The 15,717-nt window shown below is 37.5% G+C and overlaps 1 protein-coding gene across 4 annotated transcripts; it reads left to right on the plus strand.

Moving 5' to 3' along the window:
- The first annotated feature begins 1,248 nt into the window (after positions 1–1,248).
- GCG (glucagon) lies at positions 1,249–13,683 on the plus strand. 4 transcript variants are annotated; one of them, XM_072119990.1, is made up of 7 exons: positions 1,249–1,340; positions 2,294–2,391; positions 4,591–4,752; positions 8,461–8,595; positions 9,485–9,598; positions 10,651–10,791; positions 13,110–13,683. In XM_072119990.1, the coding sequence occupies exons 2-7, from the start codon at positions 2,300–2,302 to the stop codon at positions 13,129–13,131; spliced, it is 666 nt and encodes a 221-aa protein (XP_071976091.1). In that variant the 5' UTR covers positions 1,249–1,340; positions 2,294–2,299; the 3' UTR covers positions 13,132–13,683. The 4 variants fall into 4 exon arrangements, with proteins under 4 accessions (XP_071976091.1, XP_071976093.1, XP_071976094.1 ...); XM_072119992.1 differs by lacking the exon at positions 9,485–9,598; XM_072119993.1 differs by lacking the exon at positions 4,591–4,752.
- Positions 13,684–15,717: the final 2,034 nt, after the last annotated feature.

The raw sequence follows: 15,717 nt of genomic DNA on the forward strand, positions 1-15,717 counted from the left end.
CAGATTAGCACTGGGTGACGTTATCCGGACATGGCGCACACTTTCTGCTACTTTTCTGCTACCAGGATAAAGTGGAGTATAACAGGACCACTGTATAAAAGGGTCATTGTATTCAATAACTTGGACCCCACAGGTACAGAATTTTGGTAAAAGCTTTATTTGTTGCCTATTTTTGTCTTAATAACAAATGATACAATAAAGAATGATGTTGGACTTGTTGATCTTGGCACAAGAGAAGTACCATCCCATGTGTATGGGGGCATCCTAAATCACACCCAACAGAATATGTGGTACATCTTGGCCCAGATTTATCAAAAATAGTACAAACTTTGCCTGTAGAGGGTGCAGTTTGCCTGTGAAGTGTGCAGGGTACGCCAGATTCAGAACGCACCAACTTTATTTAGTGCACACCCTTAACACAGGGTGTGCGATGCTATTCGGACACTACATGATAAATGTGCTGAACGCCCCTTGATGTGGAGAATGTTGTGCTGCGTTGGGAATAGTGCAGCCGCAAATTTCGTAAATCTGGGCCCTTGTGTTTTATCAAGCTAAGCTCACCCCATGGGTATATTTGACTATGACATCCCACACAAATTTATGGACTCCTAGATAACAGAGGGGACCTGGGATACAGGTTTAAAATTATGATAATAATCAGGTAAGTTAGGGGGTTATTTGGATTGCCAGCACTGAGGGGCTCTGGTATTGCCTCCAGAGCCCTTCTGGATAATAAACTTAAATTAAAAAGTGGATTTTAAAAGGGAGGAGGTTACGGATAACAAATCATAGTCCCAGTGCCTGGATCTATGAGTAAGTGCCCCTGGTTTATCATGATGGATTTTGATGTTCGATTTCCTTTGAGCAATCAAATTAAAATATTATATTACTACAAGCCTTTTCTGTTTCTATAAAATATGTAAATAAGATTGAATCAAAAATGACTCAAATTTTCCTAGTTTATAAAGTGCCTTTTAATCTGCCCTATTAACAAATGTGCAGAGTTCATATAATCGGACATTGCATTATACCTGCACATGCACCCCTGAAAAGGAAAGCCTCTTACGTGTGCAATTGTTTCCCAATGACTCTCCAGCCGTCTCTAATGTGTAAATTAAGCAAAAAGCAGTCAGTCATATGTGAAACATTTAAAGCATCGGCAATCACATGATCATTTGTGTCAGTATAATGCAGATAATGCATCCTCACAATGATCAGTGAAGCTGAAAAGAGTATAAAATGCTTTGTGGCAGAAGCACTTGGAATCATCATCAGAAAAGATCGGAAAGTTGCTTTTGGTGAGAGCATCATTTTGTCCATTTTCAGACATACACTTCACGGTAAGAACTTTTCTTTACTCCGATAGAAAGAAGATCACATTATTAAATAGGGAATGGTACAATATATTTTCTGTCTTGCCCTAATAATTTAATATGAATTTTTATTACATATATTTATTACATATATTTATTATATATTTCTTAATATATATAATATATACATATATATATATATATATATATATATATATATATATATATATATATATATATAGTTATCTATGAAAGAATTGACTTTTACAGATACCATATTTTTAAAAAAATGTTTGGCTATTTATTAAAAAAAATATAATATAATATAATGTGATACAGAATATACAGATGGGACTTCAAGTATTTGACTTATTTTTAACTTGAATAAATTTACATTATTTATAAATTTTGATTTCATTTTCTTCAACTTTTACCACTAGGCTTAAAATGGATTTTTTTTGCAGGCATTAGAATAATAAAACTTTATTTGTATAGCACCATAATATTTCGGAGCGCAGTACAGATCAACATTCATTAATTTATTTATAAAGATTAAACTGAGATTAAAAATCTATTAAGTTTTGCTAAATGCTTAAAACACAGCACAAACAATAAGAGGAAATATATTTATGCTTAGTTTTTATTTTGTGATTTTTTTTTTAACTTTTTTTTTGTTGTATTTAATTGATAAATGGTAAAACTGCTTATGATTTAGCCTTTCAGCCTAAGGACGTAATACACATGAACATCTGTGTCTGCATTCGATCAAGCTTTTATCCTTAGTGTGAGATACAATATCTGTTCCAAATATTTTAGAATAGTTTCGATCCAAAAAGCATTTCCAAGTTTTTTTATGTTTCATACAAATCTATCTAATAATCTAAGCATAACAATCATTATGAAACCACTTAAAATGTCTTACAGAATATTAAAATTTTCTCATTTTTCACAATATTACATTTTATTCATATGTTTTACAGAAAATCATGAAAAGCGTTTACTATATGTTGGGGCTTCTCTTCATGTTACTTCAAGGAAGTTTCCAAAATCCAATCCAGGAAACAGAAGGCAAATCCAGGTAGGTGCTTAAGGTTTACTATATAGTATATTCCTCGAAATATACAAATGAGCTCCTATTTAAAGTATACAGGCAGTCCCCCGGTTACGTACGGGATAGGTTCTGTAGGTTTGTTCTTAAGTTGAATCTGTATGTAAGTCGGAACTCTATATTTTATAAATGTAACCCCAACAAAAAAATTTTTTGGTCTCTGTGACAATTGGATTTTAAAAATGTTGGGTTGTCATAAGAATCAGGATTAACAATGAAGCTTAATTAGAGACACCTGTGATAACTGTTATAGCTGTTTATTATAGCCTGGGGCCAAAGTACAGTACATTAGCAAAATCTAGAGGTCCGTTTGTAACTACATTATCTAATCCAAAAAATTCCATGAAATATCATTTTTTCAAGATTTTTTTTTTCAATTTCCAACATTTTTAATCATTTATTATTTAAATATGTAAAACTCTTGATGGTAGAGAATATTTTATCAAGTGACTTTAAAAAGTTTCCATTCTGCTTCTGAATTCCTTGATGAAGTGTGAAATGCTGTCTGAATTTTTCCATTAAACGATAATATTTTGAAGGAAACCTTAAGATTTCATCTGCTTTGTTAAGAATAAGGTTTAATTTCTTGTAGGGTAACTCAATTATTTTTACTAACCCAGTTAATCTTTAGTTTCCTACCACATTGTACAGCTCTACCTGAAGGAATGTAACAAGCCCTGCCCCTTTAAAATATATTTTGTACTCAAAAAGTTTTCCCATAAGGCCAAGTGAAGGTATATCTTTGACATATGATGTCACGTTTAAGAGCAATACCAAGGAAACCCCTATTAATACTCAAAATAAACAAGGAGCAGCTATAAGTATTGATCATTGATGCTTATTGGCAGATTTTTCACTTTAAACAAGAAACAAGCTCAAAGGACATCTACCACCAGGATAAAATACTGTATGCAAATGGACTGTATACACCTATGGAGCCTGGAGCCCCTCAGGTTCATTTGCATACAGTCCTTCATCCTGGTGGTAGATGCCCTTTAAGGGCAGCAGCTTTCCCAGTGACCCAACCTCTACAACAATATTGGTTTGATAAAATATAGACAATACTGATCCAGTATTATACTGATCCAGTATCATAGTAGATAAAGGACGAAAGTCCATCAAGTCCAACCTTAGTCCATCAAGTCCAACCTTAGTCCATCAAGTCCAACCTTAGTTGCTAAGGCAAAGCTGTAGGTGCCCTGAGATCTGTGATCTAAGAGGTCTGAACCCTATAATCACAATTAGAGATGAGCAAATTGATTAGTTAATTCATAGATCCGGTACAAATCTGGCAATTATTAGGCACCCAATCAAATACTTTTGGATTTTGCATAGGTACAATCTGAAATGCTAATAACGTCAGATAATGTCAGATAATCTGTTTAATAGAAAAAACATGTGTAGCATGCTTGTCCTATAGTGAAAGTTCTGCATATAACAAGTCATATAAATCACATGTTCTTAGCTTCCCCAGACACAGCAGTTCTGAGAATTATGATGTGACGTAATATGTGTGAAAGGGACTGTTACAGAATGTCAGCCTTAGTTGGGATGTATACCTTCACCACCACAGATAGAATTCGATTCCTATAAAATAGTCTTATGATGCATCCACATAAGTCGAAAGGAGACAATTTCCACGCACCTTTATAAATACTCACCAATGGGTCCAATCAACCTATAAGAGTCTTTTCCTCCCATCTGGTCAGATATTTGCCTTATGGCCCCATATGAATGACCCTAGCATGCAATGTTTCTACAGGCAAGGCCTTCCATTTTGATTACGATTACTGTTAGCAAAAATGGACAGACCCGATCCCGGTAAAAACAATGGGATGCACTGTTTCTTCAAAAGCTAAAGTGAAGTAAAACTGACCATAGGTCTTATAAAATGCAATTTCATGACAAATAGGAGGTTAATCTATGGATAATAGACACCAAAAACATTTACAGTTAGCTTTAAGAAATGTCAAGCTCTGGTTCTTCTCACTTAAAGGCATTCAGGTATAACTTCAAGGGTTTACGTCCAATAATCGTATCTCTCATCTGGATTTTGTAGTACCAAGTAGTTAAATATTTCATACAGGCTAAGATCTCGGCGCAATACCCCCCTTCATCCCAGATTTTTAATAGATACTGATATCAACATTAAAAAAATTGTATACGCAGATCAGTCAAAGCTGCAAGGACTGAAGCACTAGATGATTCAGATCACCACAATGAAGCTAAACGTCACTCACAAGGCACATTTACTAGTGATTACAGCAAGTACCTAGACTCCAGGCGGGCTCAAGACTTTGTCCAGTGGTTAATGAACTCAAAAAGAAGCGGGTAAGAAACCTGGAGTCAACAGAGTTTACCTTGTGTTTCAGAAAATCAAAATATAGGCCCTTGTAAGTCCATACCCTTGAGTGAACCTTGTTTGTTTTTACCGCTCTTCGTCAGTCCTGTTTGTCCGCTCAACCTACCATCAATGTCCAGAAACCCCAACTGTGTCTTTTTGTTTAATTATTATTACTATTTGTTCTTCTGAAATAGTCATTTTTGTGATGAATGTACAATGCTATAATACACTGAAATTATATATATATATATATATATTTGTCCTACAAACCTTTACTTTTGATATATGTCAAGGTGAAAGTTACAAGACACCAGCTTTGGTCATCTTGTACAATTCATCTTACGATCTCTTGAGCAAATATCAAAGGTCAAGAAGGATTTGTACAAAATGTAATAAGGGATACTTTTTTCAATCGATTATAGACATGGTGGATCAAAATCCGCATGAGTTAGGCTACATTCCCACTGCCGTTGCCCGCCCGTACCTTAGCGGGCAACGGCAGTGTACGGGGAGAGGAGGAGGAGGTGAGCGCAGCTCACCCCCGTCCCTCTCCATATGGATACATGGCGCACGGTGCCATATTACGGGAAAAGATAGGACAGGTCCTATCTTTTTCCCGGGTACGGAGAGGTGCCATATGGTAGTGTGAATGTAGCCTTAGTCTTGACCATTTGGGTGGTCTCAAATTGAAATGTTCAGCTTTTTCTAAATGTTTCGATCCTCTAAACCAGTGATGGCGAACCTTTTAGCGGCCAAGTGCCCAAAAAGACACCCAAAACCCCCCTTATTTACCGTAAGGTGCCAACCAAAAATTAAAGCAGTAACTTACTGCTCCCTGTTCTTCAACAATCATATTGGCCTCCTGAGGACAGCAACACAGTAGAAAGATGGAAAATGTACATCATTTTAGCTTCTTTCCAGTGTCCCTCTGTAGACCTGTAGGGGACCAGCAGGAGGTCCTCCAAAGATAATCCGGCCCTGTCTATTCATTCTCCCTCTTCCTAGTCCCAAGTAGTGAAGTAAGTATCAAAGTATGACTGAAAGCAGCATCTTTTAAGTTGCTTGGAACGGCAGGAAGATTGAGTCCTGTCTGGTTTGCTGGGGCGATGGCCCAGGTGCCCACAGAAAGGGCTCTGAGTGCCACCTCTGGCACCCGTGCCATAGGTTCGCCACCACTGCTCTAAACTCTTGCTCTGGTCTCAAACTGCATTTAGACCTGGGTTATGACTAGGCTTAATATTGACCTGTAAGTCAGTGCTCTCCAATGTAGGATTCATTCCAATGACCCAATGATATATTTCCTATTCTACATTGGATTATCATGGTGAGCTTGTAGCACGTATACAGTAGATACTCAATGTTGTAGATCAAACTAACGTCATAGTGTATTATCAGTTTATCTAAAGAATGAAAATCTATTTTGCAAACTTTTCAAGACTAATACTGTAGGTAAAAAACATACCACAAGCATCCAACATTCAGTTATGGAACACTCCCACATGTATAATGGATGTAATACTAGCAGCTAGTGCATTAGTTGCATTATTTCCTTTAAATATTTGTATAATTTTACTTCTGCACATTCCAAACTCTTAGTTGGCTATCGCATTCCAAATTCTTGGTTGACTATCACATTCCAAACTTGGTTAACTATCATCATCACAGCTTAATCAGAGCAATTATTGTGTCATTTAACCAGTTTACTGCACCTGGAATGGAAAAGTAGGTTGTTAATATTTATGAGATGTGTAAAGTTCATGAAAGTTGGGACATGAACCTGGCATGAAGCATGTGATTAACATTTTTTAACAGATTTTTAAATAGATTAGAAAAAAGTATTATTCCCTAAAATACTTAATTTGGTTGAGAATTAAAGCCCAGTCACATGTAATGGGAAGGCCATAAAATGTACTTCAAAAAGTCCATAAAGTGTCCATAGATATCCATAAAATATCAACATAGGGAAAATGTCCGGCTACAATTGCAAGACTGAAGTTTTAGTGTTTCTTTGTGTCTAAAAATAATACACTTAGTAGAAGTTTAAAAATTTGAGTTTCCAAAAATGGTTCCTCAACTGGAACTGGTTAGGGGTATCTAGGAGATGGCACCAGAAAAAGCTGTCAAGTTAAGAGCAAGTTTAAGCCTCAATATGGATCCTGGGGCAGGCAAAACAGCCAGCAAATTTTAGGTAAAATATAGAACAAAAGGGATTTTCTGGTAAAACTAAATTAAATTTAAAAGAGCTTAACCAATTATTTAAAGGGAACTGGTCACCAGGAGACCCATTTTTAGCACCCCCCAGTCTCCACAGAGCATAGTATATACAGGAAAAAAGATATGTTGCACTTGTCACCATGGAGTGGCTGTAGAGTAGAAGTTCCCTCCCCCCACCCTTGGGAAACCGCTCCTCCATGTGTCCTTTTCAAATATATGAATAACTTCCATCATTTGGGATTGGCTGTAGAGGAACAGGGGGCTTCCCCAATTCAAGCCATGGGCGTTTTCATATATTTGAAAAGGAAACATGGAGGAGCGGTTTCCCAAGGGTGGAGGGGAACCACTCCTCTATAGCAACTCCCAGGGACAAGTACCTAGTCACAAAGGTACTATATAACATATTTTTTTTTCTGTAAAACCTATTTTGTATACAAAAACTCTGGCAGTGTATGTACTATGTTCTCTGGGAACTGGGGGAGTGCTAAAAATGGGTCTCCTGGTGAGAGGTTCCCTTTAATTCCCTTATGATCTATACTAACCTCCTGGATTCCCTGAATCATATGGTACAATCTCCCAATATTCCAGCTTTTGCTAATCAAGTAATGTTTTCACAGATTCTTGTCATTGCTGTAGCCAATCACTGACCAATCACTGAAAAAAAATGCTTTATATACCTTCCTCAACAAACATTCAAGGTTTACCCACAGTATTCACAGTATAGGGAATAACTTCCGGACATGAGAACTTGGATTCATTAAACCCCAAATGAATGGAGCAGGAGATCAAACATAAATACTGCTGCTCCATCCCCTGTCCACGGCATTGTACTGCAATCTCCGTCAGTGCCATAGAGATGAATAGAGCATGTGCGACCAGCTTCTCTTTTCATCTAACAGTACAACAGAACACTGTTTACATAATCCATGAGGGTGCCACCACCCCACCACCAGGACCCTCAGCAAGTTATCCACTATCCTATAGATATAGGAGAACTTGTTGTGACCAGACAACCTATTTAACGAAGGGAACCATTTTTATGGGCTTTTCATAGAATTCATTGTGGCATGTAAGTGGTGGTGCACACGCACCAGAGTAATTTAAATGGCTTTTGTAGATTTCAAAGAGTTAACAACCACAGTTGGTGCCAGTAACAACCGCAAATGATTCAGGCACAGGGAGGAGTAGATGAGCTGAACTTTGACCCAAACTTCCGACTGAAGTTCAGGATCGGATAATGAGACCCTGAACCTGCAAAGTTAGGGTCTGCTCAACACTACCAATCACCTATTGTCATGGGGGATCCCTCAGCCCTGCATTGGCTCTTATCACTCACTTGTCTACCTCTGTGAAAACTTACGATCAGAAACCAACTTTTTTGAAAATTTTTGGAGAAATCACTTTTGACAATATTGAACTGAAGTTTTTTGTTCATCATCGTAGGTTAAGATAAATTTTAACTTTTGGTTTTGCTTTTGTAGGGGATTGTCAAGACGTAATGTTCAGTCTGAAAGGCATGCGGAAGGATCATATACCAATGACGTAACCCAATTCTTAGAAGAAAAGGCAGCCAAAGAATTTATTGATTGGTTGATTAAAGGAAAACCAAATAAACAGTAAGAATGATATTCAGTGCCCATGACTCATTATCATTATCAGTTTCTTTTACCACTTAGTGACTTGTAAATCTTGACAACCGATTTCTGAATATACATTTATTTTTTAAATGCAAAACCCTAAAATACGAGTTTCCTGATTTAAAAAATATATGTACTATTTAGTTTAAATAAGGTTTGCCAATACCAACATGTATTCCCTATCTCTTGGGATCAGACTGTTGGTACCTCCATTGTTTCCATTTGATAAAGCAGGGATTGTACATTTTCTCGAGTTCCCCCATAGTGAATAGAAATGGGACACAGTAAATCAATGGCTTAAGGGAGAGTAGATCCCAGAAGTCTTTTCCACTATGGGGAGGCTCAGGGGGCATATGGTCTCCCATTTTGCTGATTGCAGAGGGTCGGAATATTCATAACCAGTGTTGGACAGGCCCACCAGAGGATGAGAGCATCTGATGGGCTCAGGCTCTAACTAAATACAGGACCCCAGGGATCAAACAGAAGACAATCCAATTTGAAGCCCATTGCAGTCTATTTTCTAGTGGATGATGAAATGTAGAAATACAGAATAAGGTCCAAGGAACCCCAGTCTCAGACTGGTTGTACCCCAAGTAAGTATAACCCCCCCCCCCCAGGGCTTTAAATCATTAAATATCTCACTTTTAAATTCAATCTATGACTAAATGTATAAGATCCACCTATACAAAGGAAGTGGGGTAACGATTAAATCGGTTTATTAAAAGGAGCTACTCTTCTTTTTTTCCCTCTTTTTAATTACTTTAACAAAGCACTAACATTCAATGACAAAGAATCCCTCTTTGCAACATGAATACATTTTTGAAAAACTTTGCAATTTTCCAAATTAAAGACATTTTTCATTGTCCAGGAGACTCTCCAGGCACGCAGAGGGAACTTTCACTAGTGATATGACCAACTTTTTGGAAGAAAAAGCAGCCAAAGAATTTGTTGATTGGTTAATTAAAGGAAGACCAAAGAGAAAGTAAGAATTTTATCCTTTTTCCCAAGTTATAAATATAGAATATTACAAGAACATTTTAATAGTTTCCTCCATTATATTTACTGTAAAATAAGAATCCCAAATTCAGCTGACTTTACCCTGCAACATTAAGGTGATCTTATTTTACGATATCCTGATATCCTAAATTAGTTAGAACAACCTTATCTACCACATATACAGCTAGGTATAGCCAGTTTTACAGTATTACATGCTGACCGATTGCACCACTGGAGCTTGTAGGGTATATAAAGAAGCCGATTTCCACAGCCATTTTCGTTTTATACTTCATATTCAAAAAGTTGTTTTGAAAGCATTTAGCCAATTCTAAAAATTCATAGAAAATGCATGTGAATTAAAAACATATGGATCATACAGAATTTATAATGAACCCCCACCCAAGTAAAACATCTAAACATACTATTTTCCAGGGACCTAGATTCATTTATTTTAACCTTTTGATTTACCAAAGAAACTTGTAATTTTGTTCAGTTAGGCAGTGTCTACATCAATGTTATACATTCTCAATGTTATACATTCTCAATGGGCTTATAAGGGTGGACAATTGTACTATATACAAATATTATTGGGGGATCAGCCATCTGAGACTCCCAACAATCAGCAGAATGGTGGACCTCAAATCGACATAACCTGCCCCATACATACTGGGACTTCTGGTATTGGCTGTTCTATAGGCTGTCCCGTGAGGAAGTAAACAGAGAGTTTGACAGAGCTATGGAGCGAATTGGAGGATGGGGAAGAAATATTTTTTCTGATAAACCCCCATGTCGTAAGAGAACACCAGAAATTAGATACTGATGCTAAATGGAAGTTCCCAAAACATTCTGGAAGGTAGCCATCCATACATGCAACTCAATGGGAACTGATAAAAAAAACTGTAATGAGTTTCTGTTGTATCTAACGTGGGCGTGACCACAAACTTTCTCTCTAAAATTCAAAATACTTTCAGCCAATTTTGCTTATCAACCGTGCATTCAAATAATAATATAGCATTCTCATGACATATCCCTTTTAAGTTTTCCAGAGATTTCTGACGCAGATGACATGGACCGAAGACACGCTGATGGTAGTTTTACTAGTGATTTCAACAAAGCCATTGATATTAAAGCTGCCCAAGAATTTTTGGATTGGATCATTAACACTCCAGTAAAGGAAAGGTAATCTTTATAGCCTAAAATTTCAAGTAAATATTAAGTGTACAGTCAAAAAATTGATAAGGTAAATACGGTAGTCATTTACTAGCAATTTTCAGAAATTTTTACTTTGTAATTGCTAGTGAACAGATCTTACAGCTTCGAGATTCCAAAGAAAATTGGTTTGGTGTGTTACTCCAATAGAGATGCAGATATAGAGCCAGCCAGCTCCATTTGTCTTAGTATGATCTCCCATTTACCACCATGGCTTTCTGATTTAGGGTTAGGCTTACAAGAAAGAGTCATTTTGTTCACTTCTGGTTTGCTTCTGGTGTAATTCTTTCTGCACTTATAAATGCACTTAAAAGTATGCACTGTCGACCAAGGTCTGAGAGTTCTTAGGTCTGCAATTTATTTGTGTGCTAACATGAGGTTGGAGAGAAGACAGAAGGAGTCAAGAAGTCTCCAGAAAAAGCAGGAAATGAGTTATGCATTCACATTTACCAATACACAAGAAAGTTGCAGATACAAGACTATTGCTTGAGATGGCTAGAACTGCTGGTACTGATTTAAGCACACAAACATGAGAGAAATGAGTTGATGGTGAGATCAGGTGAAAGTGATGGTGGGAGATGACAATGGTGATGGATTGCAAGATATTCCATAATGCTAAGTTCTGGTCTAATTCTTTGTGCACTTATAAATGCACTTAAAAGTATTCACTGTCAACCATAGTCTGAGAGACCTTAGGTCTACCTGACCTTCCTACTTATCCCAGACCTTAGAAGACCTTTCCCATGATATCCAAGCAGTTTGGTGCCCATCTGAACATCTAGAAAGCACAGCTACACATGATAGAAACATATTTGGATATTGCATCTATATCAAAAGGATGTTCTGTATAGTTCTTCTCTATGTTCTTCATATGTAGCGCTTTGAAATTTGGACCCCCTAAGCATCTAATCCTTGGGTGCAACTATTAATTCTCCAGTAAGAAATTGTATAACATATTTTGTAGTTTACAGATATAGACCAAATATATAGAGATGTAAGCAAATATTCTTCCTATGACAACTGAGGACTTGACTGATAACTGCAAAGTATCTTGTATGAACTTTTAACCTAGCAAAGTACAAGGTCATGTTCAAGATACATAACAGCAATCAATAACATTACCATTTTAACAAGCGGATGTTGATACTGAATCATGTTCATGGTTCTGTGTACGATAGATCAGTGATGGTGAACCATTTAGTGGCCAAGCAACAGCCAATACCGCACTTATTTATCACAATTTATCTATCCACTTATTGCTCCAACTCCTTCAATTGCATTGGTGTTTTAAGATACCAATACAGTTGAAAGAAAAAGGGGAAATTTAGATTAGCATTGTAGCTTCCCTCCAGGGTTCCCGTGAACAGGAAAAATCTTGGGACTGTATCTCCAATGATGATGCAGCCAAACCCACACCTTCTTACTCCATCTGTAAACCCAGGAAGTGTTGCTTTATCATAGTGCTGAATGCAGCACATCCTGGTCTACCCAGGACTGCAGCAAGATGCCTTAAGTGCCTCAATCTGTCTAGCAAACTCTTTGCTAGGGTGATGACCTGGGTGCCCACAGAGGTGGCTCTGAGTGCTACATCCGGCACCTGTGCTATAGGTTTGCCCCCACTGCAAAGATCTAATCAGGGTGCTTTGCTCTTACATCATGCTGGTACTTCTTGTATTTGACTTCTTAATCCGATTGGTAGTGCCAGAACCCCCTTCACCGAATCTGTTGTCTCTTGAGACCACAGGACGTCACTTATGACTTAAGAGAAAATTACTCCCATTGGTCCAAGGAGCTCTTGGATCAGTCAACGTGTATCCCATGACACTAGGCACTTCCAGTTGGACACAGGAGCCGAAGACCAGATGTACTAGTGCAATGAGGGTGTTGGAGGGTAAGTTTTTATTATGCCGCCCAACATACTTAAATGCTTAACCCCTTAACAACTATTACGGCGCACGTCTGGTGCGGGTGCATGGAGAGGGCTCATGGGCTGATCACCAAGATGGGTTATGCTCTGATCACCAAGATGGGACCTCTCGGAATTCTTTGGATTTCAATTTTATTAAATAAATACATTTACTGGAACTTCACATTATTCAGCTTATTGAACTATGAATTGTGTGATACCATTTGACTTGTCATAGGGTTGTGTCTGGCACTGTAAATTTAGATTAAGCAATGTCAGGCTATAAACATTCCCACTTGTTAACACCCAGTTGCCTAGTTATTTAAATTAGCTTATATTTTTAGAATTTTTACTTACAAACTCATCTTTCTTTGTCTTAAAGGGATTTACTGGATGAACAATAAGAAAACTGAAGATCTTCAACAAGGAATCACCCGGCTGTCACTTGAAAATGATGACTTTGTGTTGTGTAAATTCAAGCAGGTGTATCATAAAGCCATACAGTATAGCTTTGCATGCAAAGTAAATGAAATTAACAATAGTGTTTTCTTGTTGGGGATTCACACTTAGAGCAGATTCTACTCAAATACACATCAACCATAAAAGGTTTAATGCTTTCGGTAATGGCTGGACTAGTATTGTACCTAGCACAGAGGCTTTGGCTGTCCTTCCAGAACTATGAGGGCTTAAATCCAAAAGTGCCATTTTCTCGCCCCCCAAATATTTAAGGAAAAAAAAAAGGAAAAAAAAAACACAAAAATATAGTTACGGAAAAAAATATATAACTTGTTTAAATAAAAAAGATATAACTTATTTTTCTATGAAGTGAAACTGTACATAGAATTTACTCCAATCATGTCCGCAAAGGGTTACCCTGTTTGAAATGTTTATTACAGAAGTGGTAAGCTTTCAAAATCTTAACTAGCAGCCTTAAATAAAAGTTTTTCAAGCGTTCATTTTTATTGTTGATGAATTTGTAATTAATATGCAGTCTAATTACCTTAATGGAACTTATTCTTACCTCTTTACTTACCTCCGGACCAGTGCAGCTCCTCCCATGGCCCGGTGGTAAGAACCAAATTAAGTGTAAGTTCTTTGATATTTATACACCACTTGGGGGCCCATAAAAACAAAAAAACTCCTTTAAGGGTGCACAAACACATTGGCAAAGCCACATAGAGCAGCATCAATATGTAATAAAATCCCTGTATGTAGGACTCAATCCTACCTGTAAAATGAATGGGTAATGGGTGAGTGAGCAGCTACGACTCCAAATGAACCTAATCCGAGAATGAAATATGTTTTAGAAATTTATGCAGCTAAAAACCCATCCACACATGTGAGACAGTTATATCTCAAAATGGGACAGTGACATTTCTGCAACAAAACTGTTAGGCATGGATATACCCTAACACTACACAGTACAGAGTCATAGTATTGAACCCGTACGACCCCACAACCTTTCTACATACCTGAAATTTTGTACTGAAACATATGGAAGCTTTTACTTTATACTTTAATAATACTTTATGTAATATTAGAAAGATAATATCCTCTTAAATATTTCTGTTCATAGAGGGGCACCATAGGAGGGAGTGCCAGGAGTCTACAGCCGGGTAGGGAAGAGCCATTAGTACTATACAGACTCTATGCAGACAGATCAGTGGTTTGATTGGGGCCTACATTTCAAAATAAAAGGAAACCCAAGAAAACCCAAGAATCAGTCCTCTGGTTGTAGTTTTACCAATGGGAACCAAGATAGCCTACTCCTAGGTTGAATGCTAGTGTCTATGTTGTAGATGGTCTTCGGTTGATTCTGTATGGCCACCATATTTCCTGCCCTCAAGTGGATGCTAAAGGATATAGAACCACATTTACTAATTATGTCTGGTTGCTTATTTGGTGGCCTTCAGGTTATGTTTTATAGAAAGGTATAATCTCCGGGGATGAATCCACCAGGTCAACCAGGTCCTATTGATCAGTGCACCAGATGATACTCAACCTTCTCCCCTTTCTTTAGTTGTTAAGGATCCCCCCATCATAAGGCAGTGTGACAGTATGGTGTATAAACCCATCCTTGGTTGATAGAAGTAATAAACCAGTGCCCTTTGGTCATACCATTTGTTGACTCATAAACATCCACTTTTCTGCATCAGCTATTGGATAACAGCCACTCCTAGTTTCGACCTCTGAGGATTTCAAAACCTTTCACATTTTGATGACTTTCATTTTAATAATAATGACTCCTGCTAACTTCTCTAGAAGGTTATATAACTCACACCAGAGTGAATCTTTACCTCACCCCGCCACACTCCCGAAATAGGCCATGGCTCTCCTTGGCTGCACCAGCGCTATTCCCACCTGAATTCCAATAAGTTGAGTTTGATATGCCATGTACTAACCTAATATGTACTCTTTATTGCACCTATGACGTGAATGTGGTAGGCCATATTCCTAGAGTTCTCCAGGCTTCAAGTCCAGTACTGAAGCTCTGCCTCAAAACCCTGGGGTTAGAACCTGTCGCATCCAAACTGGGCCTACTATTTCCTTCCTGGCCCCTTCTAACTGTCATAAACACCTTGCTCAGAACTTGACCAACCCAAGTTGTCGCAACTCTTCATCTATTCTGCTTACTACTTACCACTACTCTGTTTAGAAATGAAGGCTTTGGTTGTTGAACTACATTAGTGTACTGTGACAAATTGACCACAACAAATTTCTTGTTGTTTCGGCCTCTTTGTTTTATTACTCTGAATTACTGTGGACTATGTCCTTGGCAGTTTATCAGTCTTCCTCCCACCTCAGGAAACATGGAGATTTTTGGTTTCCCCCAAGATTTGCAGTTTGGCTTTCTCAAACACAAATCTCAAGGAATCATTTTGTTTTTCTCTCCTTCTCCTTCATTTACTCATTCATTTTCTTTGTATATTCATTTATATCTCTTTATCACTTACGAAAATGTAAGTAAAATCCTGAAAAAATAAGAACTC

Source organism: Engystomops pustulosus, chromosome 8 (genome assembly GCF_040894005.1).
Source record: "Engystomops pustulosus chromosome 8, aEngPut4.maternal, whole genome shotgun sequence".
NCBI classification, from domain to species: Eukaryota; Metazoa; Chordata; class Amphibia; order Anura; family Leptodactylidae; genus Engystomops; species Engystomops pustulosus.

Excerpts from the sequence above, each read along its gene's own strand:
- GCG (XM_072119990.1), top strand. The coding sequence starts at position 2,300 with ATGAAAAGCGTTTACTATATGTTGGGGCTTCTCTTCATGTTACTTCAA. Across the intron at positions 2,392-4,590 it reads GAAACAGAAGGCAAATCCAG|ATCAGTCAAAGCTGCAAGGA; the intron begins GTAGGTGCTTAA and ends TTGTATACGCAG. Across the intron at positions 8,596-9,484 it reads AAAGGAAAACCAAATAAACA|GAGACTCTCCAGGCACGCAG; the intron begins GTAAGAATGATA and ends TTCATTGTCCAG.